The 26,599-nt window shown below is 51.1% G+C and overlaps 1 protein-coding gene across 2 annotated transcripts in view; it reads right to left on the bottom strand.

The window, feature by feature from the left end:
* Positions 1-4,370: 4,370 nt before the first annotated feature.
* The window catches only part of CSMD2 (CUB and Sushi multiple domains 2), a 229,936-nt gene continuing 207,707 nt past the window's right edge, over positions 4,371-26,599 (bottom strand). For both annotated transcript variants that reach the window (XM_048969227.1, XM_048969228.1), the window contains 15 exons: positions 24,218-24,400; positions 19,857-20,033; positions 19,373-19,552; positions 17,996-18,169; positions 17,009-17,182; positions 14,682-14,755; positions 13,481-13,592; positions 11,406-11,585; positions 10,898-10,963; positions 10,131-10,292; positions 9,513-9,625; positions 8,757-8,844; positions 8,258-8,396; positions 7,518-7,694; positions 4,371-6,873 (listed from right to left, as the gene is read on the bottom strand). In XM_048969227.1, the coding sequence (XP_048825184.1) occupies positions 7,535-7,694; positions 8,258-8,396; positions 8,757-8,844; positions 9,513-9,625; positions 10,131-10,292; positions 10,898-10,963; positions 11,406-11,585; positions 13,481-13,592; positions 14,682-14,755; positions 17,009-17,182; positions 17,996-18,169; positions 19,373-19,552; positions 19,857-20,033; positions 24,218-24,400 (1,982 nt within the window). In that variant the 3' untranslated portion in view covers positions 4,371-6,873; positions 7,518-7,534. The remainder of the gene's footprint in view (positions 6,874-7,517; positions 7,695-8,257; positions 8,397-8,756; positions 8,845-9,512; positions 9,626-10,130; positions 10,293-10,897; positions 10,964-11,405; positions 11,586-13,480; positions 13,593-14,681; positions 14,756-17,008; positions 17,183-17,995; positions 18,170-19,372; positions 19,553-19,856; positions 20,034-24,217; positions 24,401-26,599) is intronic.

Genomic DNA, 26,599 nt, shown 5'->3' with positions numbered 1-26,599 from the left:
AGCCGTTGGCTGCCTTCTGCTGAGCACAGATCCCTGCCTCCCTGGCCCAGACATCAGCCACTGCCATGCATGGGGGTCCTCCGTGCTGAACCCAGCTATGATTCAGATCTCCTGGCTTCAGCCCCATTAGATCCCATGAGAAAGAGGGAACCCTTCCTCAGTGGGAATTTCTAACGAATTTAGCCACACACACACGGTGAAGCAGATGAATGCCAGGATTTTTCTGTGGGACATTCAGCTGTGATAAAGCAGAGTTGGCCATGGAGTCCTCAGGTGGGGCTGCAGAAGCTCAGGCAGAGCTGAAAGCTTTGGAAGCATCTGCAGGAGCAGCCCAACGAGGGGATGCCTTCTGGGTATGATCTGTATCTCACAAGAAGAGAGGGCATGACTGCACAGCACAACATGCAAAGTGGGAACCTTACATGGACAACTGGAACAATCCAAATTAACAATAACTGAGCAATGAAGCAACATCAGGGCTGCATTTCTCTCATCCCTGAGCTGCCTTTAGGATGCTCCCACCCACAAAACCTTTCTCCTCTCTCCTGGTTTTGATGGAGCCCAGAGCTGAACGTGTGCTGTGCCACAGGCCCAGGGCTGCACACAGCTGCAGAGTCCAATGGAAATGCCATTAAAATCAGCTGAAAGCTTTCCATTGACACACACTGTGTCAGCTTGGAGGTCCCCCTCCCCTCCCAGGTGGATGCCACGACTTTTTATCCCCCCACGCCACGAGCTGCAGCTCTCCTTGCAGAAGGCATCACAAGTTCTACCACCACATTGCTTCACCCCACATCTGCTGGGGAACCACGAGTCGTAGGAGCTGAAGAGCACCGATGTGTGCTGAGACCATCCTGCCCTGTGGGTGCTGATGGGGACGGAGCAGAAAGCGAGGATGCAGCAGCAGGAGCAGCAGGCAGAGCTCAGCCCAGCTCCGAGCAACACAGACCTCCTCCCAGCCCAGCTCCCCATCCGTGGTTAATTATTCCAGCATTTCATTACTCACCTCACTTGCTTTCTTCCTTTCTCCTCCGGTGACAAATGAATTTCCAGGTGCTCTGTCGGGTGCTGTAGAGCGTAACCAGCACAGCCGCTGCGTGGCCGTAATTCGCTTGGACAGCTGCACCCCCCCCCGCCCCCAGCAGCACAGAAAGGACCTTCCTCCCATCCCTCATCCTCACGCTGCTCACTCCCAATTGTGGGCCCCGAAATTCAGCCACCGCGTGGGAAATGGGCTCCCAGCACAGCGGGATCGAACCCCAGCCGGGCGAGTAAATAAAAGGAGGAAATGAAGTAAAACAAAGCGATAAAATCAATAACATGGCGACCTCCCCGCGTTGGGCTGGATGAAGTGGGGGGCAGGACGGCCGCTGCACTTAATTGGGGTAATTAAGGAAGGCGTTTCCATCCCTGAGATCTGCTGGAAAGCCAAAGGAGCCGCAGCTGTGGGTGGAGCGGTACGGACGGGGCAGCCCTGGAGCTGATGGCTCATTTACAAAGCGCTGATAGGAACCGCCGCTCATTAGCTCCGCAAACGCTCATTGTGCCGGCTAAATTCGAACCTGCTGGGCAGGGCGAGACGGGCCAACGTGGGCTGATGTTACTCTTTGATTTCTAAGGTGGGCTGCCCGGGAGTTTTGGGCTGGCTGAGCTCCACATCTGTTGAGATGTGGGGGTTTCCCTCGCCGGTGTCCTCCGAGTCCAGCAGGATCAGCGCTGCTGCCCTAAATGCCATTAAAACCCATCCTCGTGTGCGCAGCTCAGATGGCTCAGCCTGTGGAAACCTTCAGGGCTGCATCCCAGCTCCTTCCTGCCGACCTCATTCCAGGTAGAGCAGCTGAGAACACGACAGATGAAGCGCCTGACTTGGAAGAGACAAATAAAAAGCAGCGTGAAAGCCACAGAGAGCAGCCGACCTGCAGCTGTGCAGCTGGCGTGGGCAGAGCAGAAGCAAAGCAGGGCATCAAAGTGTAACAGCCTTCCTTAAAACAAATGTCAGTCAGTGCCCAGACACGAGCTAATTGCACTCAGTCACTGGGGGGGAGGGGGGAGGCAGAGAAAACAGCCTAATTAAAGCAAATTGAGGCATCCTGGAGCAGAAAGAGCGGAGCTGAGCAGCAGTGGGATGGGGGGGGAAGATTGAGGTTGGATGTTGGGGGGAACATCCAACTCTCTTTGCTATGAGAGTGGTGAGGTGCTGGAACAGCTGCACAGAGGCTGTGATGCCCCATCCATCCCTGGAGGTGTTCAAGGCTGGGTTGCATGGGGCCCTGGGCAGCCTGGGCTGCTGTGAAATAGGGAGGTTGATGGCTCTGCATGTGGCAGGGGGTTGGAGATTCATCACCCTTGAGGTCCCTTCCAACTTGGGCCATTCTGTGATCCTGTGGGGCCCTGCAGAGCTTGCAGAATGGATCTTAGAGCTGCAGCAGGGCCTGAGGAAACCCAGCTGGAAAAGCAAAGCAGTGCATCCTGCACACAGCTGGGATTAACCTCCAGGATGGCACAGGGACAGCCATCATTTCCTGCACTGTGGACTGCCAGCCTTATGGCAGCTGATGGGGAGGGAAGCACGACCCATAGATGGGAACATCTCACATCAGAGCGCTGTAACTGATGGAGCAGCTCTTCCATGCGGTGCTGGGGATCCACACACTGCACCATTTTGGCTGGGGCACGGAGCTCTTTCTTCCAAGCTGATTGCTGCAGCAATTAAATGACTGAGTCGTTGTCTGGCTGTGCCTTTCTTTGGGGTTTGGAGAGATGGAAGTTCTGCACTGTTGCAGAGGTCTTGTTTTACATCCCTGGTTTTTAAGCTCATTTGGAGCCTCAACCAGAGGGGCAGAAGGGACCGGAGGGGGATGGGTGGTCACCCCACAGCGCTGCAGGACTCCCACCTCCCCAACCTCAGGCACGGAGCAGAGCAGAGGCATTGCACAGAGATGTCTGCAGGAGGCTGTGGGCTCCTTTCCGACCACCACAAACTGATGCTTCCAACCTGGGCTGCACAGAGGCAACTTCTGCTGAGCAGAAGAAGGTTCTATGCTCCAGCAGCAGGGAGACCAAAGCGTTGGGCAGGAACCTCAGGGATACAGCTCTGTATTGGTCAGAGCAAGAACATGCAGGCAAACGTCTTGGGGAATCCACAAATGGAATGTGTCCATTTATCACTGAGAAACTCTTGAATTTCGGGTGCCCTCCCAAAGTGTGACATGAAAACACGCTCCGTGCCCCTTTCCAGCTCCAGAATTCTCTGCCATTCAACTCAATGCAGTACCAATCCAGCAGCAGACCTGCACCAAGAGCCACCAACAGCAGTCAGCCTCACTTCGGGGAGCTGTGCTCCTGATTTCAGTCGCGAGGTGGAGATGGAAATCAGCTTCAAGGGTTTTGTTTGTCTCTTGGAGGTTCTTCTTGAAGTACCTGTTTTCCAAGGGGCTCCCAGCACAACCAGCATCCACCCCCACCCTGCTGGGGGGAAGGGGAGCAGAAGGGGAGCACAGCTGGAAGCGCATCACAACTCATCAGAGCAGAGCAGGTGAGGAGAGAGGAGGGCAGCGACGGACGGCAGGCAGGCAGTTCAGCTCCTCATGGGTGAAGTCTTGGTGCAGACTGCACCCAAATCAGGGCTGCTCTGCCAGGGCACCACGTGGGGATGGCAGGGAGAAGCGTGTTGAGCTGCTGCTGGGACAGGAGCAAAGGCTGAGTGCTGCACTGCGGGCTGCTGTGTGCTGTAGAGCTGGGCTGAGCTGCAGCACTGAACCTCCAGCCTTGGGGAGTCCCAGCAGCCTGGGGCACAGCATCGTGTGCAGCTCAGCATCCAGATGTCCTGGAAGAGAAACTTGGGCAGCTCGTGAAAAAGGCACCAGAAAAAAAATATATTAAAAAAATAATATATGTATATATAGATATATATATATATATGTAAGAAAAGCAATGCAAAAATTTATATTTTATTTTAATTCAAAAATTTAAAATAGCTTTCAAATTCAGGAAAGTATGCCTGGACACAATGAAAAGCCTCATATACAGAGACAGATAAATTAAATTGTATATATTGCAGACAAGCCAAGTGTATGTATAGATTACATATTTACACTTTTATGTAAACCATATTTATACATTTTATTACATTTACAAAAAGAAGCTGATCTTCCACTACTGCGTACTACAATAATGAAAAAACATTTACATTGTGTCTTTTTTACTGTACAAACTTTTGCTTCATAAAAATATATCTCTGTACAAAAGAGGGAGTTTTTTTCTTTTTTTTTTCTTTTTTTTTTTTCTTTTTTTTTCCTTTTTCTTTCTCTTTTTTTTTCCTTTTTTTCTTTTTTTTTTCCTTTTTTTTTTTTTCCTTTTCTTTTTGGAACACAATGCAAGTCCTCTGGGCACAAGAATGGAGAATGGCACACATCACGTCCCAGCCAGCTTGCGAAAAAATGGGATCAGACCCCTTCCTCTGCCTTTGTTGCTTGGGAACAGTAGAAAATGGTACCTAATAGGTTGAAAGCAGCAAATCTTGTGTAAGGACAGCTCCTGCCCTCCCTGCTTTGCTGCTGAAACATCCCAGGTTTGTTTTACACACCTTGACTCAAGCTTCTCCTTGCTGTTACACTGATTGAGTGGGATTTGGAAAGGTGTGAAAAGCAAACGTGGGAGCTGCTGGGCTGTTTGTGTCCAACCTGCTGCAGTGCTGTTGGTGGCAGCTGGGGGATGATTTTCTTGAGCTCCCAGAGCTGGGGCAGATTCCAGCTCTGCTGCTGTGTGACGCTGCAAGGTCTGTGCTGACACAGGTGCCAGGGTGCTGCAGTCACCAGCACAGGGGGTTGCAAAAGGGTGCAGCTTTAGAGACTCGTTGGGCAATGGAGCCTGGTTTGTTGTCTGTGTTATGGGGACTTGGCAAAGGCAAGGAAGAACAGGTCGTGGGTTTGGCTAAGGGCAGAAATCACAGATTAACTCAGGTTTGGGAGGGGCCTCTGAAGTCAAACAGGGGCCAGAGAGCAGAGGTGAAGTCAGGAACCAGCTGTATCTCTGCATACAGGAGGAGAACCAGGGGAGCATCCTGACCTCAGTTACATCGGTGTGACGGAGGGGCTGCCCCCAACTTCACTGCAGCAGCTCAGCTGAAGCAGAGGAATTGGACACAGCTGAGCCCTGGCCCCGGACCCCCAGACCCCCACTCTTCTTACTTTACCTTCAACTTGCCCTGGCCGTTTCAGGGAAGGGCAGGTACCCTGGCAGCCCCTCCTGGCTTCCCAAAGGAGCTCAGGCCAACAGCCAGCTTTCTGGTTACCTTTCTCACCTGTCTGATGGTTTGGCATGAGCTGGGAGGAGCAGTGCAGCAGTGCAGGAGTGGCACTGAGCTCACATGTGTGCTTCCACCCACCTCTCAGGTACGAATCAGAGCACCTTTGTGATGCTTTGGGGAGCAGATGGCATTTTTTGGCAGGCTGGCTGTTCAGACTACAGGCTGGAGAATGCTGCTTATTCTGAGAGCACTGAATGAGAGACAGAAGTAAAAACAAAAATAAGATATATTTATACACACACAGAGTAAAAGAATAAACAAAACATAAAAAACTACCCTGTGGTTTTCATCAGACAAAACCTCAGCTGACATCAGGTAGGGGAGAGCCAGTGCTCAAATACAAGCAGAGATGTAAACACCACTCCATTTGTTTTAATTATTTTCCCTTCAAGTTTTCTGTAAGAAAAAGCTGTTTCATTGACTTACTGCTCTAAGTCAACAGTATTTCAGAGAGGTGCTCGACTTACAGTTTGGTAAAATGGCACTGTTGCCTTCTTGGACTCCAGCACGGTTCAAGAAACAGTGACTCAAATCAAACAGACTAAACCCCTAAATCAACAGGAGCAGCTCTCCTCTTTATTAGAGGAGGGCATCACAAAGCAGCGTTCTGTTATAAGGGAGGAAAAATGTCAAGTCCCCTTATCTGTTCTCATGAAAGCCAAGCCAACCTTTCCGCCCCTGGGAAATAAAGGGAAGAGCTTTGGATAGAAATTAGCACTCTTATTGCATTGCCATTTGGAGGATCAATATGGAAAGGGCAGAGGCTTTTGAATGCAACTAGTTTTGAGGGGAGGTGGAAATCAGTATTTGTTATTTTTAAAGAGGTTTTTGTCCCTTCACGTCTGTCAGCAGTTTTCTCGTGAGGGTTTTTGGGCCTGGCTGACGTGGGCAGCTGGCTGCAGGAGCCAGGGATGGAGGGTCGTTCCCTCAGCAGCCCTTGAAAGCAGCCTCAGGCTCCGAGAGACTTCATATAAATTGGCAGAAGAAACCCAAACTCAACTAAATGCACCAAGGAAAATTAAATATAAGGAAGGGAGAAACATTTTCCCATCGAAAAGGTCCCATCTGAACACTTCCACAAAAGCCCTGACTTCAACAAACCAGCGGGTAACCAACCAAACCGAACACAAAGCAAATCCTCACCTTGCCCCACGCTGCTATTGACTCCAGTCAGCACCTTGTGCAGTGCAACCTGGCTTCCTCCCTGTCTGCCCAAGATCCTCCGAAAGCGGAGGAGACCCCACGTACCCCCCTGCTCCCTGCAGCACACTGAGCCCATCGCCTCGTTTCCACGGCCCTCCACTTGCCCAGGTCTCACTACCAGGCTGGTGCCCACTGGGAGGAGCTGTGCAGAGCAGCTGTTTGCTTGGCTTCGTGATCCATGGCGGGATGCAGAGGTGGACGAGGATGATGGAGCCATCTCTCAGGAGTAACACAGAGTCCAACAAGGCGTAGCAGCTTCTCCACAGCCTCAACAAGGTTGGAAGGAGGGAGATGGGGAGGGAATGGACGGAGACTAGTGAGGTGAAACACAATCATTTGCTAGATACCGACCCTGGAGGAATCTGGGACAGTGGGAAGGGTGAGAGAGAAAGAAACGGTTTGTGAGTGCACACAGAAACGTTGAGAAAACCCACAACAGCTTTGTTACCTCAGAGTGAGAACTTGCCAGTCTAGAAATGCCCCTGAGGCTCTGCCTGGGGCTTTTGTCTACAAGCTTCTTAATCCTCAATGTCTACGTGGTCAAACTTCCAAACCCCTCGGTTCACCCTCCTCTGTATCTTTTGTACCACTGAACAAAATCACAGTGTGTGATCTCCCATACAGACTTGTTTTTTCCTCCCCTTCCCAGTGCTTGCTCTCATCACAGGGATATTTGGGATTCGCTTTGTCACTGCTCCCCAAGAGGCCACATCCCAGCTGATCACCAGACCCCAGAGATGGCAGTTCTGGTTTGGGTTGTGCCCAGCGCAGAGATCTCCCAGGCAAACCAAACCACAGAGCGCTCCTTTGAACCACACTGATCCAGCTTAGGACAAACACGAGGCTCTGACAGCCTGAAGGCAGGAAGGAGACACCCTGGGAGCGGGGATCAGCAGCACACAGACCCCCCCCAGCAGAAGGGCAGTATTTTATCCACAACAGTTTCACCAGGCTGAGCTGGGGGTGCCACCGTTCCGCTCTGACGTCCCCCCTGTGCCCCACTCACCACGCAGGGGATGAGTGCTATACAGCTGTGCACACAGTGCTGACTGTGAACTCTGCCTCGTTGGCCATGATGTCCGTGGGCTGCAGGTTTCTGTCATACATGGGGTTTTCAAACGTTGCTCTGACGTTGGTGTTTTCATGGCCCGCGTAGCCATTGAATGGGACTTTGGGTCTTCTCCTGCAGGGTGCCAGAAAGAAAAACCCAGAGAGGTCATGGCTGCTCCTGCTGCAGCCACAGCACTGACAAAGTCAATGGGAAAGAAAAAAGCTGCTTCTGAAGAAGGCAAACACCTGCGGGAAAGGCAGGAGGGATCTACAGCAAATCTTATTACAGATTCGTGGTACAGGAAGCTTTGCCATAGTCCTACGTGTGCTCCCCCCGCACAGCATCCAGTCCACACAATGCTTTGAAGTGCAGCAACATTTCCACAGCAATGCACTGATCAGGAGAAAGAAGTCATTTACAACGTACGCAAAGCCCAAGTATGAAATTTACTTTGCTTCATCCTCCTGAACGCTGCCACAAATCTCACTGATCGCCATAAAAGCCCTCAGCACTCTGCTCTCCCAACACCCCTGCATCTCTGTGCACTTTTGCTCTATTCCTTTTTTCCTTTTTTTTTTACTTTCTGAACTAAATGAGAAACCAGGTCTGGAGGGAATGCTTTTAAGACAAGCTCACAAATACTTCTGTCAGCCCTCTTATTTTGTTTCACTTACTGTGTCATTCCTGAAACCCACCTGTGTTTGTAGAGATAAAGCACAAACCCTGCAATAATCAGGGCTATGAAAGGCACAAGAATGGCAGCTGCCACAGAACTGCTGTTAGATGCAAAATGGTGTCCTATCGATTCTGGATCATTTTCCATCATGCTGACGTCTGAAACACAGCAAAAGTAACCATGTTTCAAAGCAGCACTGCAAGAAGTGGGGTTTGCTTGAGTTACATCTTCAACAAGACAACAACAGGGTTAGAAGTGGTGCTGTGAAAGGTAATCAAAAGCTTCTGACTTGCAGGAAGAATGGCTTGGCAATCTAGCCTGGCTTAGTTCATCATCATTTATTTAGGAGGGTGATTAAAAGCAGATGTAAACAGATTAACCTTACTGATTTTTGGCCCAGCAGGGCTGAAAATTAATGCCAGGGACAGTAGAAACATTTCCTGCTCGATAACCTCCACTGCAACCACAGTGCAGCTGTCAGCAATTAAGGGAAGAACTAGTAGTCAGAGCAAGGTTACCCAGTCTCTGAAGGCCAAACTGCCCGAACCCTTTGCCACGCACAAAGCCCTGGTACACAAAGGTGCCACTGGACGACTCCGATGAGACCTGGAACGATAAGAAACTGGAGATGAACAGATCTGCTCAACGCTTCCCTGGGTTTGCAGCACCCATCTCGTCAGCCTCCTTCAACTTCATGCACTGCTTTAATTTAACCCCATTCCCTGGAAAAACGTGACATCTTTTTAGAAGTCTAACTGCCCAGCAACTTGTTCAGACTCTGGCATCTCAAGGGGGGAAAGCATCTTGTCTGTGATAAAGATGTGCTGACAGCGATGCCCTGAGCTCCAGCTGGCCGTGGGTCGATGAGATGCACGCTGCCTGTGAGCTCCACTGGGTCTCTTATGGGCATGGGAAGCTACCAGGCTCAGAAATCGGGGTGCAAAGCTGACTCCATAAGGAAAAACTGGCTCTTCTGATGTGATGCTTAGCAGATATAAGTGAAACAAATTGTGCTGGTTTCTCCTCTGGTGTTATCTGGAAGACCTACAGATAACCAGGCACAGATAACCAAACACACAGCTGCAGCGTGGCAGAGCTGACTGCTCATGGAACGTTATCTCACGTACTGGAAGAATGGCCCACGTGCCCTCGGGGCAGGCAGGTGACTGGAGTTATGTCCCCAAATGGGACGAATGCAGTGAGAGGAAAGCTGGGGTTATGACAGCAATGGATGAGTTGTGTGGACTTCGTATACGAGGTGTCCAAGCACTTACGTGTCCATCGAGAGCCCATTTATCGTTTTTGAACTTGTTTATGAAGATCTCCACTGGCCCCATAATCTGATAGACCTGGAGGAGCAGGTGCACGTCTTCTTTCTTGTAAATGCCTGGAAAATAAGTGACTTTTAACCACCAGATCACAACGTCTCAATTCAAATTTGAAGCAATTCGCTTTCTCAGAGAGGGCAGCAACTCCTCCTACGCTCCTATCAGTGGGGTCACTTGGAACCACACCACGAATTCTCAACCTCACATCTGTCCCCCAGGATATTCAAGACATTTTGCACGTGGGAAGCGATTCAGCTGTAAATATTTCCTATGTGACACCAGATCAGTAACACAATGCTCCTAGGGGGGCCAGAGACAAGGGGTATTCACACCATTTAACTGCTTGGATTAAATTACAAGTCAGTGAGCTGGGTTGTGCTGCTTTCCAGGATGAGTCAAAGCAAACTCACACACAGGATTTGTTCGTCTTGCTCCACTCAAAGACTGGGCACTTCCAGCTTCTGTCCAGCTCTATCACAAAGCCCAGACCATCAGATAACAGAGCACGCTGCTCCATGCCCAGCAATGCCATGAACTACAAAACAGCCACGTTGGTTCCCTCACCAGAAACCTGGAGCTCCACGCCGCTGTGGTCTATCAAAGTGGCATTGACTTTACTGGTGACAGGGTCAAAGCTGGTGACAGACAGCATTGCAGGCTGCTTTTTCCCCATGTATTCGTAGGAGCCTTTCCAAAGGGAATTTCTTGCAAAGACATCAGCAGGCACTGCAAAGCACAGTAATTAGGGGCAGAGAAACACAAGATACGATCATCATACGATCCTGTGATCGTTGCCACTTGTTTCCATTTCTCAGAAATCAAAACAGAGCGGATTTCTTTCTTGCCTCAGACTCAAAAATATGTATTTAAATATCCGAAATCCCACCCACTCTCATCAGTGGTGAGAGTGATGTGATCTGTCAGTGCTGTGCTGTCATCACTGAGTACAAAGCCAAAGAGAGGAGAACAAACGTGCTGATGACTTTCATTTTGGTGTTTTGACCAAAAAAAACCAAACAAAAAACCCACAAAAGTTTCAAAACCAAACAAAACCCCAAACAGGTTCCTAGGGAAAAACCTAAAGACCACCAACAAACCAAAACCAAACACAGAACCAAAAAAGCTCTGATGTAAAAATATCCCAGAGGGCTTCAGCTCAGAGCAGCGGCGCTGGTGCTCCACTCCTGAAGGCGCCCATCTGCTCTCCAGCAAAGCATGAAGGAAGGGGATGGGGCACGCAGGCTGCTGCCACCAGCCCAGCAGTGTGAGGTGTGCAGGACCAGCTGCTTTTCTGGCTGCTCCTTTGCCACAGAGCCAGCCCTGCCTCCTACCTGACAGCTTGGAGAGCGGTGGGTCCCGCGCTGTGCCCACCGGCCGGCCGCTGGGGCGGATGTCAGCTGGAAGAGAGGAATGAAACCCACGGCCAAATGAACACTGCTGCACCCGAATCTGCTGAGACACTGCTGCTGTGGTGGTGCTCATAAAGGACAGCCTTCACCTGACGCTGCTTGAGCACACAGCGGGGCTACCACCACACCAGGGCTTCAGGTGGGTTCAAGACTGCACGATCTTGAACCAAGAGCTTCAAGGCACAGAATGCACAGGTACAGACCAGGTTCAGCTTGTGCAGATGTTTCTAAGTCTAAAACATCAAGCAGAAAATCCCCTCACTTCCCCCCGTTTTCTGGGATCTGTGGTTGCTGCAACCAGCTCAGCCACACAAACCATGGCTTCTCCAAAGCACCCATGTAGCTCTAACAGAATTGCTCTTTTCTCTCAGGCTGCAAATCCCCCCTCTGCAGAGACGGAGGCCAAAGCCACGCTGCTCAGAGCTCTTACCGAGGCAGATGGGAGGCTTCCCTGTCCAGCTGCCATCTGCTTTGCAGGTCCGATGCTCAGACCCTCCGGTGAGGTAGTACCCACTCTGACAGGAATAGATCAGGGTGTAGCCCAGGGATGGCAAATCCAGAGCCCCGACGTTGGCGTGGGATGGGGTCTCAGGCTGCTTACAGTGGTGAGCTGAAAAGCACAAAACCAGAGATGTGACACAGTGGGCAGCAGCACTCAGAAAGGCAGAAGAGTGGCACCAGCGATGTCAGCTGTGAGACAGATCTCTCAGAAGAGTTTTTTTAGCAAAAGCTTTCTCTGCTCACTGAGGGACGCAGTGCCATGCCTGGACTTTTACCAGCCAGAGGAATTAATGAGAGCATTTCCCACGCTTTGCTGCCAGATTGCTCTTCCTATCTGAAGCTCTCAGGGCATCCTTCACTCAGTTCCAGCCTCCATGAACTCAAATCAGGCTCCATCACCCCTCCCCTTTTCAGGAAAAGAAGCTGAAACCCAACGATCCTGAGGACCTTGTGCCTGACAAATGGAGGAGGAGAAAGCTCTGCTCACTCTCCCAGAGGCAAACAGGAGCCTGTGATCAGATGGCCACTTCTGCATTCCAGCAGGGATGGAGCGTTTGTGATGCCTTCCCTCGCAGCTGTAGGGCCAGGAAAAGAAACCGAGCAGCTGCCTTTCTCCTGTCTTTAAACTTTCATGACAAAATGCTCCTCTGCAGGAGGATTTCAGTGAATGCACCACAGGTCTGCTTTTGTATAACCTCACTTCATAGGACTGCTGTCCTGCTGATAATTTGTACCTATCTACACACAGCATCGCACAGCAAGTCCTCAGGAGTGTGCAATAACCATAAATTCCTATCACTGCTCAATTAGTTCCAGGATTTGGCCACAGGGATCCGGGCTGAGCTCGTCCAGCTGCTGCCACCAGAGAGCGCCTGGCTGGTGCTGCTGGCAACGTGTCACCACTTCTCCCCAGAAGTTATGGCCCAGAGCTCATCAATCAGGGGCCAGGAAGCTCACTTGCACCCACGCTGTAAATTTCCCCTTTCTGTAGCTCTCAAAGTGCTCATGAGTGAAAACAAATCCTCGGCAGCCTTTGTGAGGTATTATCTTCATTCCCCTTTTACAGAAGATGAAAAATAAAACCCAGAAAGGCTCAGAGAATGATGGAGCTCACACAGCCGTAATGCTGCGTCCCAGAGCCCCAGGCTGTGTCAGCAGTGACCACATCCAGCTCCGTGCTGCAGGCACAGGAGGCAACAACTCAGCAGCACGAGGAGTACAAAACACCTTCTGTTCCAATGCACCTCACACCAGGAGCAAAATCCCATTCACACTCACAGCTGCTGTGCAACCCTGCCATCTTCAATCCGAGAAAGAGGAGCTGGTAACTCTGGGGTCACGCTCCCTTCACTGCAGTGAGTGTTGGGAAAGGGAAGCTGCCTCCCAGCACCACGATCCCTCTCCCCAGCACCACTGCTCTGAAGCTTTAAAGCCCCCCCAGCTGCTCTCATGGGCACCTCCAGGGTTTGTTCACTCTATTCACCACTACCCCACCTCACAAGGGAGAGGGAGAAGCTTTGTAATGCTTATGGTACAGAGGCCACTGTGGATATTACAGCTTAAGTACATTAGCTCAAATTCCTTCTGGTATAGCGGGGAAGAGATGATGGACAGCTTAAAAGGAAGAGCAACACGTTATTAAAGGCAGGGAGAACACGGCTCTGCCGGAGAGCCCTTCTGGCTCAGTGTTAACTGCAGTGCCTGGAGCTCCAGCTCACATCTCGGCCATCAGATGTGGTTTCAGAAGCACAAAGCAAAGTCTCACCTCAAACCACGTCTCTGAGGAAAGGACATGCTAAAAAAAAATCTCATCTGAAAGCAGAGGTGGCTGCTGGCACAATCATGTCAGCAGAGAGATGACAGCGCCGTCTCCCTTCTTCTTCAAGCCTCTGTTTTTTTCAAGCTCTCCCAAAAAATTACCAGCTCCTCAGAGCCAGCAATTCACAGGGCAGCAATGACAGTGTGCCATCACTGACCAGTGTGCCCACAGCTGCCAGCACTTACGGACACAGTCGGGCTGCACGCCGCTCCACGTCAGGTTGGGCAGGCAGGTCCTGGTGGTGGAGCCCTGCAGCAGGTAGCCCTTCTGGCACTTGAAGAAAATCATGCTTCCCACCTGTTTCCATAGGAGACAAAACACAATGTAATTTACCAGTGCTTACAATGCAAGAGTGCTTCTATCATTTTCCACCTTCTATGCAATGAAAAGGTGAGTTGCCTTCTTTCTGCACTCCCCGTCCTGCCAGAGCCACACAGCACCCAGAGCAGCTGTGAACTGGGCAGAGGGTTCCTCCATTCAGTGATAAGCAAAGCTGCTATGTCTTGAAAGCACCCAAAGTGAGCATCAGATTTAGCAACACCCAAAAGTTTTGCCAAAAAGGGGGCATTCAAAATAATTACCATCAACAAACAGCCCACAGCCATAGTATAAATGCCAACTTGGATTGCAAACAGCAAAAAAGGATCACAAAAACTGGGAGGTGACTCCTCCACGCTTCCGAGGTGCTTCCTGCAGACTGCTCACTGCTTTGCTTTTGGATTCAACAGGACAGCAGATCTTACTCCCTGCTCCAGACAGATCAGATGTGACACTGCATGGCTGTGAGCTCTGCTGCTGCACAGGATTTGCTGTTAAACCTGGACACGCTGGAATAAAACTGCCAGGGAGGGCTTTGAGCATCCTCCCTTTGTCCCTAGCATGGCAGGACCGTGCAGCGCCCCTTCCCCAGGCACTGCATTGAGGGCTCACCTCCCCAGTGCTCCCTGCAGCCACTGCTGTGCAGCTCCCACACGGGCAGCCCTTACACAAGTCAGGCTTGGGTTGTCTCAGGGCTAATTAAAAGCTAGGATGAATACATTAAAAGCCAGAATTAAGATAACTAATTGGCAGCAAGACCGAAAGGTCCTGGCAGGAGCATGGAAGGCAGCATCCCAGCCCTGCACCCAGCTCTGCTGCAGCAGCACCCATGGGCGCAGGGCCGACCCCCTCCTTCATGCTGTACAGACTACAAAAACCACCAGCACAATTTAGGCTGACAACGAATGGAAACCGTGCCTCCGATCTGAGTGCTAATTACGCTGATAACTATTAATTAGCACCGCAATTAATACCATAAATAACGCGTTCTTAGCTGATGCCCCACCACCACTCAGTGCACACAGGGCGCCACGCGATGCCCTCTGCCCACGGCCGCCCCAGCAGTACCTGATAGCCCTGAGAGTTGTTCTGCATCCCGAAGAGCGGCACGCCGGGGTCTGCACACGTGGTCAGGGTTGGGTCTGGGGGCAGAGCAGAAGCAGAGCGTTAAGGGAGAAGCTGTGGAAGCCACACCGGAGCTCTGCCAGGCAGCAGAAATACTTTGCTACAGAAGGAACACACAGCAGTAAGGAAAAACACGTGGATATTTTCATTCTGCAAATCCCCGACGGCTGCAATGCAACCCAACCAGAGGCACTCAGACACCCAGGAGAAGATGTAAGAATGCAGAGCTTGTCTTGGAGACGCTGCTCTGCCCATGCCAGGAGCACAGCACGCAGCACAGTGCCCTTCCCTGCATGCAGCCCTGCCCACAGCCCCCTCCATGGAACCCTGCTGCTTTACCCAGGGGCTGGGAGTTCTAATGCATCTCGGATGCATCATCTCTCTTAATGCCTCATTTGGTCTCTACCAGAAGATGAACACACACAACTCACTAGCAAAACTTGCTGCTACTCTTCCAGCATCTCTCTTTTTTTTTCTTTTCCCCAGCACATTGACAGTAGCAGCACACCAATGGGATCAAGGCAGAGATGCATTACGCTATTATCAGCATCTCAAACTGAGCAAAGGAACTGAAGTCTTGGTGTGAAAGGCAATTTGGCAGCAGCAGCAGGATCCCTGCTCCTCAGGATCACAGCACAGAGCCCCACTGCCCCCAGGGGATGCTCTGGTACCCAGCGAAGGCACAGCTCTCCTAGCAGCACCTGGAGCGTTGTGCAGTCATGTTCCAACGAGATTCCAGCCTGTTTTTCCCAGCGCTTTTTCTTCATCACACCATGAGAAGGACACAGTCCCACTGCCAGCATCTCTCCACACTCAGTCAAAGCACTTCCATTAACAGGACTGTGCCATGTGACATAAACCCTCTAAGAAAAACCCAGGACAGAGTGGGAGCAGAGGCAGCCTGTCACTCCTCGCTGCAGCTCCAGGGGAACGAGCACAACCTCTGTACCTGACAGCCTGGCCCTTTATTGCTATGCCTTTATTCCTCCCTGTCCAACCGACCCCTCTGTTCCCACCGAAGCACTACACACTTCGTGATGCTCTCCCTGTGTCCTCGGAGCACTGCTGACTCACTCAACAAAGGACCCACAACGTGGGCCCACGTGGGGCTGCAGCACAAGCAAAGTCATTTTCCCTCATTCAGCTCTGCTGAGCTTTTGTCATTCATCACTGAAGCGGTTTCCATGGAAGCCCCCAGGTAAGTCGGTGTCTGTGAGAAATGACGAAGAGCCCCAGGGGCTGGTGGAGGTGGAAGGGATGGATGGTGCAGGGCAGAGGGCACAGCTGTGTCTCCTGACTGCACCCAGCACTCTGCCCATCCTGTGTGCCTCACAAATGAGTGAGATCTGACTAAGCAGAACCCTCTGGGTTCAGCTGCCTGCCCCCTGTAGGCACCCTCCACTTCCCACTGTTTGGATTGGGGAGATGTTTCCCCAGCACAGCAGCAGGAATTGCTGCTGGATGCATTGCACCACTGCAGCTTCGTGGGTCTGCAGTGCCATGAATGGAGGACGGGATTCTGGATGAGGGATGAATGCCTGGATGAGGCCTTAGAGAGAAATCTGGCACGGGCATTTAAAGCCAAAATTTATTCTAGGAGGCAGCGCTCCCAGCTGCTTGCATGTGAGAAGACCATGGGGACACCAACGTGGAAGTAAAAAACTGACATTCAGGCCACCAGGATTTTACGTTAACAGAATCAGGGACACACTGAAGACGCAGCTAACAAGCCAGAATGACTGAGGTCAGTCTGCACCCCAGCTGAGGGCAGGCAGCACGGTGGTGGTGAAGGAAAGCAGCACAGAGCCCGAGCAGTTATGTCACCACAGAGCCCAGGAGTTCAAGACTGCAGCCAGAGTTTTAAATTGGCGCAGAACACCGTGACTAATTATCATTATAGACCTCTCTGAGGCTTCAAAGGGTTCTGGAAGCCCCAGGAAACAGTCGCACGAAGCATGTCTGGAGATTTCAACCTGAATACCAACAGCTAGGCAAAGCAATCTGTAGGACTCTGTATACATCACCTTCGTGTTCTAGGAGCTGCTGCTCTGCCACTCTGGATAGAATTCAAATGCAGCACAGAACACAGGAGCTCTCACGTGCACATCGGGGCAGAACTGCAGTCAACGGCACGTTGAGGCCCAGAAACGGGACTTAAAACCCAGAAATGAAAGAAAACAACAACAGCAAACCAAGCTGCTCTTCTGCAAATGAAAATGCAGACCAACAGCGCTCCTCCTGCAGGCACAGGCCAGGCGAGGTGCCCTTACCGATGCAGCTGGGCTGGGTCCCACTCCACGAGCCATCGGACTGGCAGAAGCGGCGTGCTGAGCCCACCAGCACCATGGGGGCCAGGCAGGAGAAGGACACCGAGGAGCGGTACGTGAAGCCTCGCTCCTCCCTCCGGCCCTGGGCAGGGATCCCTGGATCTCCACAGAACACAGCTGTAACAGCAGAGAGCAGGGGGTGGTGATAACCTCTCCGAGAGCAGACGATGCTAATGCACCAGCAATGGGGCTGTTAATGAGGCAAGGCTCACTGCTCACTGCCACAGAGCTCAGTGATTGACCAGGGGATGATTGGTGGCAGGAGGCGTTGCTGGCTACTTTCCTTATAATTCTCTCTTTTTGCCAATTGCTGTTAATTAACTTCTACTTCTCCCCATCTTTTTCCTTTTTTTTATTTCTTTTCTTCTTTTCCCCCCTAGCAGCATGCTTAGCTTTAAAACGTGTCCCTAATTGCATGATGTCAAATTGCTATATGGTTCCATGTCACACAGAAAGCCCACTAATTATACAAGATCCTGGGAAGGGTGCAAGGAACACAGTGAGGGCTTTGTGTGATTTAATACGAAAATGGCTATTGTGCAGCTGCCAGCCATTCAGCCAAGAAAAGAAACTCAAATCTGCCTTTATCACCATGAGACGTTTAACTAATTTTTTGCATTAGCTATTTAATGGAGTACACAGGTTTCCAAGAGCCAAAGCTCTGTGTTCACAGAACGTTCTTAACTTCTGCTGCGACTCCACAGAGCCCTTTGTCAAAGGGCTTTTCTCATCACCCAACTCAAGGAGGCACCTGGACAAACAGCCACGAGCTTTAAAGGTGTTACACAAACACGAACATGCAAGGAGGAATTCACACCTGTCACAAACCTGACCTCAAGCCCACATGCAAAGAGATGGAGGAGTGCATCCAGGTGTTTCAGCCCCGTCCCCCTCCCAACCCATCCGTGGATGTGCAGGGCTGCTACTCACGGAAGCATTGGGGGATCTCCCCACTCCAGGTCCCGTTTCCCTCGCAGGTGAGCACGGCAGGCAGGGACAGTTGGTATCCCTCCAGGCAGGCGTAGCTGACGCTGGAGCCCCAGCTGAAATCCGAGCCCACCACTTTGCCATTGGGGATGGCTTGTGGGGATTTACAGACGATGGCTGAACGAGAAACAAAGGCAACATGCAGCTCCCTGCGCTTCTCAGCAGTTATTTCCATTAGCAAGCAAATTCACGTAGGATGCTCTCAAAGAACAGCCCCTGGGAGCCCCTGCAGGGGGCTGCACAAACTTCCCCAGCTGTGTGTGCAGCTGTGAGCACTGGGATTTCACTTTGAGACTTGGAATTAATGGAATCCCTGATCTCCGAGTCTGTGCTCACTTCCAAGTGAAGGAAGGATCCAGCCTGACTTAGTGTGAAAACTCATCTAAGGCCTCCCTGAAAGATTCATGCATTTTGGACAACCTGGCTGAGTCTCAGATTAGCAGCTGAATCAATAACCAGTCTGTATTTCACTCACTCCAGGGTGTTTTAATGTGACATTTTTGCAGTGCTTTGCTTTTCAGCTCAGGGGAGCACTGGGAAAGATGCTAAGCTCATGTAAATCAACCTGGCCTCCAAATGAGACTGTGGCCACATTCTGTATTACTCCTGCAACATTAGCTCAGTGGTGAGAATGAAAGAGGAGTGTGAGAATTGCTCTTTACAGCCTCTGAAGGAACTGGAGTATATTTGGAAGTTTCTACGTGGTCTGCATGCATCAGAATCATGACAGTTGCATTTTCCAGATTGCAAAAGAAGAACACAGATGCTGCTACAAGTCTTATCTACACGTGGAGGGAGAGTAAAACACTGGCAGAAGAGATCCAGCATGTCCCACAACTGTTCTATTACTTCCCTTTCCTATCTCTGAATTACAGAGGCAGTCACAGAATGGAGAAATAATGAAAGGAGTTTGAGGAAGCATTTTCCAGACCTCCAGATGATGCTCAAGAAGCGTGTGCCTGTGAAACAGAAAGCGCCATTCGAGCCTGATCTGACTTCTTGTGGAGAGTCACTTAGCTCTCAGCGCTCCACTTTTCCTTCTCCCCATAGGGATAACAGCAATTCCCTCCCTCCCAGGCACGTTGGGATGACTGGTAGACCTAAAGCTGGCACGGTCTTCTTTGTGCTGACAAATTGGGTAAGTGCTGTAAACATGGCAGAAAGACTGAACGACAGGACCGACAAACTGCCAGGTGAGCTCAGGCACTGCGCTGCAGCTCATGGCACCACAGAACCATTAAGGATTGAAAAGACCTCCAGAACCTTCGTGGCATGCACAACTTAACATCCTCCACCATTTACACCACCAACCAGCCTTACCCTTGCAGGCAGGTTTGGTGCCGTTCCAGGTTCGGTCTTTTGTGCACATCAGGGAGGACGCTCTGTCCGACTCCATCATGTACCCAGGCATGCACTGGAACACCACTGTTTTGTTGTAGGTAAAATCACTGCCCAGCCTGATGCCGTTGGCTGGCACACCTGGGTCACCACAGTTGATCACTGCCAAAAGAAGAGAAAGAAGCATTTCTGGCCTCACCATCCCTCATCTCATGGTCCCAAAGACTTTTCAGAGCAGGATGTGGCCCCCTAATTGCAAAGCTGGGCTGCACCAAGTGGAGAAAACTTAGAGAGCTCCCTTCAGCCAGCTGGAAAATACAAACCCACAGCAAGAGTTTTCCATTAGGCAGTCACAGGGGCTGCAGGCAGAGGGACAGCTGGTACCAGGCAGCTCAGCTGAGTTTCTGTGAGCACTCAGTGCCAGCATTCCCCAGTGTGGCACCCAGGGGCCCATCCCAGTGCTCACCTGTGCACTCTGGGCTGGTGCCTGTCCACGTCCCATTCACTGTGCAGTGCCTGCTCAGCACACCAGTGGAGTAATAGCCCTCCCTGCACTGGTATATGATGGAGCTGGAGAAAACCAAGCCGTCGTTGAACAGAACCCTGGCGTTGCTGGGGGTGCCTGGGTTCCCACAGGAGATAACTGGAAAGCAAAACAGCAGAGTTACTACGAGACTGAATGAATGAAAAACCAAATCAATAAAGCTTCCATCCTGCAATCAATCGACTGCTTGCCACAGAAGTGAGATTAGCTGCAAAGCCACTGGACCAGACCACTCAGAGCCGACTTCATTCCCATCTGGTCCCACAGCTCTGCCCTACAGCACACCCTGGGGGGTGGCTGCCCCTCGGGAGCCCATGGCTTTGCAGACCTCAAAGGAATGACAGCCGGGAGCTGCTGCCCTGCACTGAGCACTGCTGCTGCACTGCCCTCCCACTGTGCCCTCCAGGGAGAGAGAAGGCTGTGGGATGCAATTAGAGGTCTGCCAGAACCCAAGTTTTATGTCTGAGGCACCACAGCAATAAAAGGGCTTCAGAGTGGACAGCGGTGCACAAAGCACGGTCATGGCAAAATAAGTGCCTGCAATAATTGTATCAACCCTCATTTACACTCAAATTGCAGAATATAAAAGAAAATCACAGGTATTGAGGAAAGGCTCAGGCCATGGGATCCCAGGGCTTTGAAGGGAACTCCTCGCTCCCTCCCTCTACCTGTGGTCCAGATGCAAAAGAAGCTGTAAGCATAAGGATGAAGAGGCTTAAAGATTTAAAATCACAGATTAAATATAGATAGGATCGAATCACTCAAGTGAGCAGAAAGTGGGCAAGCAATTCCCTTTGGCTTCAGTGGGAGATGAAAAATGAATGAGACCCCAAAAGGAAACTGGTTTTGGAACTGTTTTCTGAGTATAAATCCTAAAGACCCTGGAAGTCCCACAGTCATATCCACTCGCATCTCCTGAAGCATTTCAAACCCAATCATCTTTAAACTAAGTCAAAATTCAAGAAAATAACCTGAAAATCAGCTGCATCAAATGGGGATTTCTTGGAGTTGCTGCTTCTTAGCAAGTGAAATATTTCAGCACATGATTATTGCAGAACTCCCCACCACTGAGGTTTCTCAGTTTGCTCCTTTATCAAAAATAAATCTGGTTCCTGCAGCTATTTTCAGGATGTCCTTTCTGTGCAAACCCCTTGGATGGCTCGCTGAATGCAATGGGCATCTCTGCTGGAGACGCAGAGAGCACCCTGTGCCACAAGGAAAACCAGAGAGCATCACCAGCAGCAAAGCAACTGCTGCCTGCTGACCAAAGAGCGTTCAGAGCTGCTGGGGAGATGTGTGTGCCTGCAGCCAGAGCTGTGACCACGACCCAAAGACCATCCTGCAGCAGGGGAGAGCTGGGCTGCATTCCAGGAGGTCTCCATCCCCACCAGCACATGCACACCTCCAATGCCTGCCCAGAGAGTGGGATTCTCCCAACAGCTTCAGGCCAAGCAGAAGGATGAGAACTCAGGTTCCAAGCATCTCTAACAGGAGGTGGCACAGAGGGAACCAAACACCTGAAGTGTTCCTGAGCCCTTCTGAGAACCCAGCAGCTTGCCCAGCTCTGGGAGCACCATGCTGGGCAGTGTGACTTTGGTGCTCTGCTTACAGCCAGAGCTGCTCCCACAAACCTTCTCCTGCACTGCAAAGTGACCTCTGCTACGAAACCCTGCAAAGCTCAGGGATGCTCCAGAGATCAGCAGTAATTAATGTGATTCCCATCCACACACCTTTTAGCAGGGCTGTGCTCTATCCTTTAACCAAACCAGCGCTCACAGAGGGCAAGTTGAAGTGCTGTTACCTGGTATGGAGCTGAACACTCCCAGCCCCACACAGCACTGATGGTTCCAATGCTAAGGAGGAGGGCACCTGCAAGGAGCAGCATCCTGCTGCTCAGATCATGCAGGAGGAAAGACTGCAGGCTGGGAGCTGCTATCACAGGGCACGGTGTTTGCATGTCTGACTGCTCCACTGAGGTGGCATGTGAATACTGTGTCCTCTGTGTGTCCCCCAGTGACCTCACCTTCATCACACTGATCCTTCTTCTGGACTTTGCTGCCATCGGAGCACCTGGCTGAGAGGCTCTCCTAATGATGTCTGACACATTAGGCACAGCCTGCAGGGCCTCACAGCCTTCCCTCCAGGGCTGGTAATTTCCATGCTGTTTAATTTAACCAGTAACCCACATTCCACCTAACTACGCAGAAAGAAAAAAGCAGCCTGAGCCCAAATCCCAGCCCTGCCACCTCCCATGTCCTCAGCAGTCAGATTGGGATGAGACAAAACTCGGCTCCTTCCCTCCATTACCGCTTTAAATGAACACATTTCTGTCTTCTGCAATTGAGGAAGAGCAGCCAGGGCTGCATCTCAGTTTGGATGCAGCTTTAATTCATCTGGTGAAACAATAAACATTATGAAAACAAATATTCTGTGCAGCTGAGAGGAGGAGGGAGTGTAGAGGAGAGCACAAGCAATGGGCCCCTCCTGCACTGCCCCTGGGAGCACCAATTGGGCAGCAGGAAGGAGGAGAAAGAAGGAAAAACTACAATGCAATTTCCATCTTCGAAACGTGCTGCAAATCAGTGGTAAATGAGGCCTGAAATCTGTGATTTTTAGGAAGCAAAGGGAGCTGCTCTGAGTGGGCACAACAAAACCAGAGCTGCGTACAACTGACTGAAGCAGAGTCCCACGATGTGTCCCTCCAATTAATTTAATTGCGCACCATTTGTGCATTTTGCAAAAGCCAGCTGTGGTTCCCTCCTGTTTCCAAACTCCTCTGGTTTTCACAGAAATATTCCAGCAGGTGAAAGGCTCTCATTACTGCTGGGCCTGGGGTCGCCCTCCACTCAGCCTGGAGCTGCTCTCCCCTTCCATCCACACCGCAGCATTTGCACGGTGTCCTCTGCACCTCTCTGCACTTACACATCCACCTGCAGCCGAGCAGACCGAGCCCCCATGCTCACTTTGCAGCTGATCAGGAGAGCAGTTTGCACGCTGGTTCGTGTGTGCCAGTGGCCTGCAGAGCCCCAGCAGCTCCAACTTCGCTCAACCGCGATGGCTGAGAGCCGCTCCGTTGGATGGCTGATGCCCTACGGAGGCACCCAGTGCTGAGCTGGGGCTCCTCCACTGCCCCCGAGCAGCTCTGTGCCCTCACAGCACTCTCCTGCACCCTGAATTCAATCCCCAAATTAACCCCTCTCCTATGAACACCCGTTCCAGAAAGTTGAATGCACCACTCGGAAGTGCAGCCATAAGAGCACCTCGCAGCGCCTGCAACTTGCTGTGAATGCAAATGGCAGAGACACAGCTCGCTGCTCATCGCTGCAAATTGCTTTCCTATATTGGCCAGTCAGCACTTAACATTAAATGAGTACATTATGGGCATAATGTTATTATTATTCATAAAGTACGAAAAAAGAATCCGCCAGGGATCCGTATTTTGGTGCCTCCGGAACCTGATGGGTTATTTATGCTGAGATTAATGAAAAGAACCTTCCTACTGAAAGAAAAAGAAACAGAATGGGAAAAAAAACCCCAACCACCAAGACCTGAGCGTATTAATAACATGATTCAGTGTCTTTTCAATCAAGAGCTCCATCAATTTGGAATAAATTTCCAATTCATTTACAAGATCTCTCTGGGCTTCTGGCTTTCAAATCAGCAGGAGAGAAGCACTTGCCCAGGTCTCCTCGCATTTGGTATCCTGCTTCCTTTTGGCTTTTGTTCTTTCCCCATTTGATTTTTAAACACTTTCATAAAACAGCAGCAGTAAGCAGCACAGCTCAGAGAACCTGGCTGGGGGTTTATCACACTGGATGATGGGGCCTTACTTGATTCCTTCAAATAGAAAAATAAGAGGTTTGGGTTTTCTTTGATACAAAAATCTGCTTACTGGCTCATAATTTGCACTCTGCATTTCTGCTCAATGCAAATGACTCTTGCACGTGCCAGTTCCAGCTTTGACACAGGCTTGAGGCTGTTCACATCACTCACTCTGATGCGTTTCTTTGATAATCATCTATTAACTGCTTAGTGGTGCTAAATGCAGCGTGCCCTGCGGATGTTTGGGAGGTGAAGAGGCTGCCTCACGACATGGACAGACACGGAGTCATAGACTCACAGAACGGCCTGGGTTGCACAGCACCACAACACTCATCCAGTTCCAACCCCCCGCTGTGTGCAGGGTCGCCAACCAGCAGACCAGGCTGCCCAGAGCCACATCCAGCCTGGCCTCGATGCGTTTCATGGTCAGCAGCTCGGCTGGGACCAGTGCTGAGCCGTACCTTCACACTCGGGCTGCACGCCGCTCCACGAGCCGTTGGCCTGGCACGTCCTCTCAGATGAGCCCCTCAGAGTGTAGCCAGGCTCACAGCTGAACCTCACCACGCTGTCCACACCAAACTCATCTCCCAGCCCAATGCCGTGCGATGGGATCCCCGGGTCGCCACACACCCCCTGGTTGCCTCCTGTTAAGAAGAGAGCATGACACCATCAGAGCAAGCAAAGCTCAGGGCACGGCTCTTCTCACCCACCTGCACTTTGAGAGCACCAACACTGAGATTGGGATCGTGTGGCTGACTCAATTTAACTCCATGTGACAAGTCCCCCGAATGTGGGAGCTCGCTGTTTGCAAGCAGGTTGCAAAATCTGGCCTGCAAAAACTCCTGCATCTCAAGATGGAGTCCTACCAGCTGGAGCTGCTTTCTGTGGCAGCTGCTCCAGCAGACAGCAGCTTGGTTGCCAGCATCAGTCATGTGGATGGTTTCCCTCCAAGCAGAAATTACAACATGCTCCAGGCCACCTCAGCGAGCCCCATTGTATTTGCAAAACAAGAAGCTGTTGGGTTTGGAGCGCAGAGGCGAGAGGGATCCAGCTGAGAACCATCCGCTGGTACAAGTTGTGAACACTTTGTGCTGCTGGCTCTGCGTCTGGGGATGGGAGGAGGGAGCAGCTGGAGCGGATGCCTCGCGGGGAGCTGCTGGAGCAGGCTGGATAAATGCCCACCTCCTCGCCGGCTGGTTTGGGCTCGCACCGCGTACGCCTGCTCTTGGCTTTCTCTGCTAATGATCTGTGTAAACACAGTGAGCCCCAAGCCAGAAAGGACAATTTCACTCCAGCAGCTCACAAGGAAGGTCCCAGTTCCCGGCCCTGCTCCCATTTGCTGCAGGTACAACCTTTGCAGTGTAACATGTAATGTAAAATATAATGAACGTATTCATCATCTGGGGAAAAACACTCGCTTTCAGAGAGAAGGGGGAAATGCTCCAGGCTCAGCATTTTCCTTCACGCTGACTTGGACCAAAATCCTTTGTTTCACTTTGCAGAAGCTGTCATCGTACTGGAGAGATGTGCACACCAGAGAACCTTGGGCAGGAGACATTCGGGACTTATTCTGCTCTCAGCTTCCACCCTGGGCTGGGAAAGGGCCCTGGAGAACCTCCCTTGGGCAAAAGCCAGAGCCATGAGCCTCTGCTCTCCTGTCCCAGCTTCCAGCAAGGGCACGGACTGGGAGGGCACAGGGAAATGAAGCACCAGGCCAGATTTGTGGTCTACAGTTAAAGGAACGTGACAATGCTTTAATTACTCATTGCTTTGGTCATTGTACCACCCAAGTTTGGGGTAATAAGAGGGGCCCTGTCTTGGCTGCTGGGGAGAAATCCCCAACCCTGGTTCTGAGGGTGTTCACGGGGCCCCAGTGCAGGGAGCTCCCACCAGGACCCATCAGCACTGCTCTAACACTGCTGCCGTGATGTCCTTAAGAAAAATCACACACAACAGATGTCAGCAGGAACTCATCAGAGCGATGCTGAGCATTCCAAACATCCACCCAAAAAGATCATGGGAGAGACAGTGAAAACCACAGGGGGAAGAAGCATGAACTAGAGCAGAAAACCCTTCAGAGCAGCTACAGATCAAGAACTCTGCAGACACAGCTTCTGAATAGGAGGACGGCTCTGCCTGATTTCTTTTCGCTTTCCAAAGCAGAGGTTAAACTTGGTCAAGTACAGCTGCTAAGTGGCATAATTAAAAATTAACACTTGTCCCAACTGCTTTGCTCCAGCTAAGTTCTCATTTCATCTGCAACTGTGCTCTCCACGGAACGACTGACCGGATGGCACGGAGAGGGCTCTGCACAGCATCCTCCAGTTATTCAGCATCTTTCCTCCCACTGGAGGCCATCAGCTGGGATCCCAGTGCCCTGATCTCAAGAAGGCTTGGCAGCACATCCCTTTGTATCGCCCACTGGTCTCATTTGTCTCCTTAGGGACATTTTGGCTCATCAGGACGTTTTCAGTGCAAGACCCTTTCTCACTGGCACGGAAGCAGAGCTGGAGTCCTGATGCCAAACCGTTCCCAGCTGATGTGCTGAGAGCCGGGACAACTTGTGGTGCCTCAACAGCAGATGCCAGGCCCTGGAAAGGGGCCACACATGCTCTTTTACTGGAACACACGAGAAAGAGGATCAGATACTGCAGTTGGATGCAAGGATCCAATTTTTCACAAGACACGTTCACCCTGTACAGAGAAAACTGTAAAGCAGCAGGCTGCAGTACACCTCCTGCCACAAACATTTGCTGCAGTGATTTATTCATCCTCTTGCAAGCTGAGTGCTTTACACTCTGCCAGTGCTTATCATCCAAGTTGCAGGGGACCCGATAGCGAAG

Source organism: Lagopus muta, chromosome 23 (assembly GCF_023343835.1).
Source record: "Lagopus muta isolate bLagMut1 chromosome 23, bLagMut1 primary, whole genome shotgun sequence".
Lineage (NCBI taxonomy): Eukaryota > Metazoa > Chordata > Aves > Galliformes > Phasianidae > Lagopus > Lagopus muta.
Note: the sequence above shows the minus strand (reverse complement) of the source record. Positions and strands in the feature narration are given on the sequence as shown.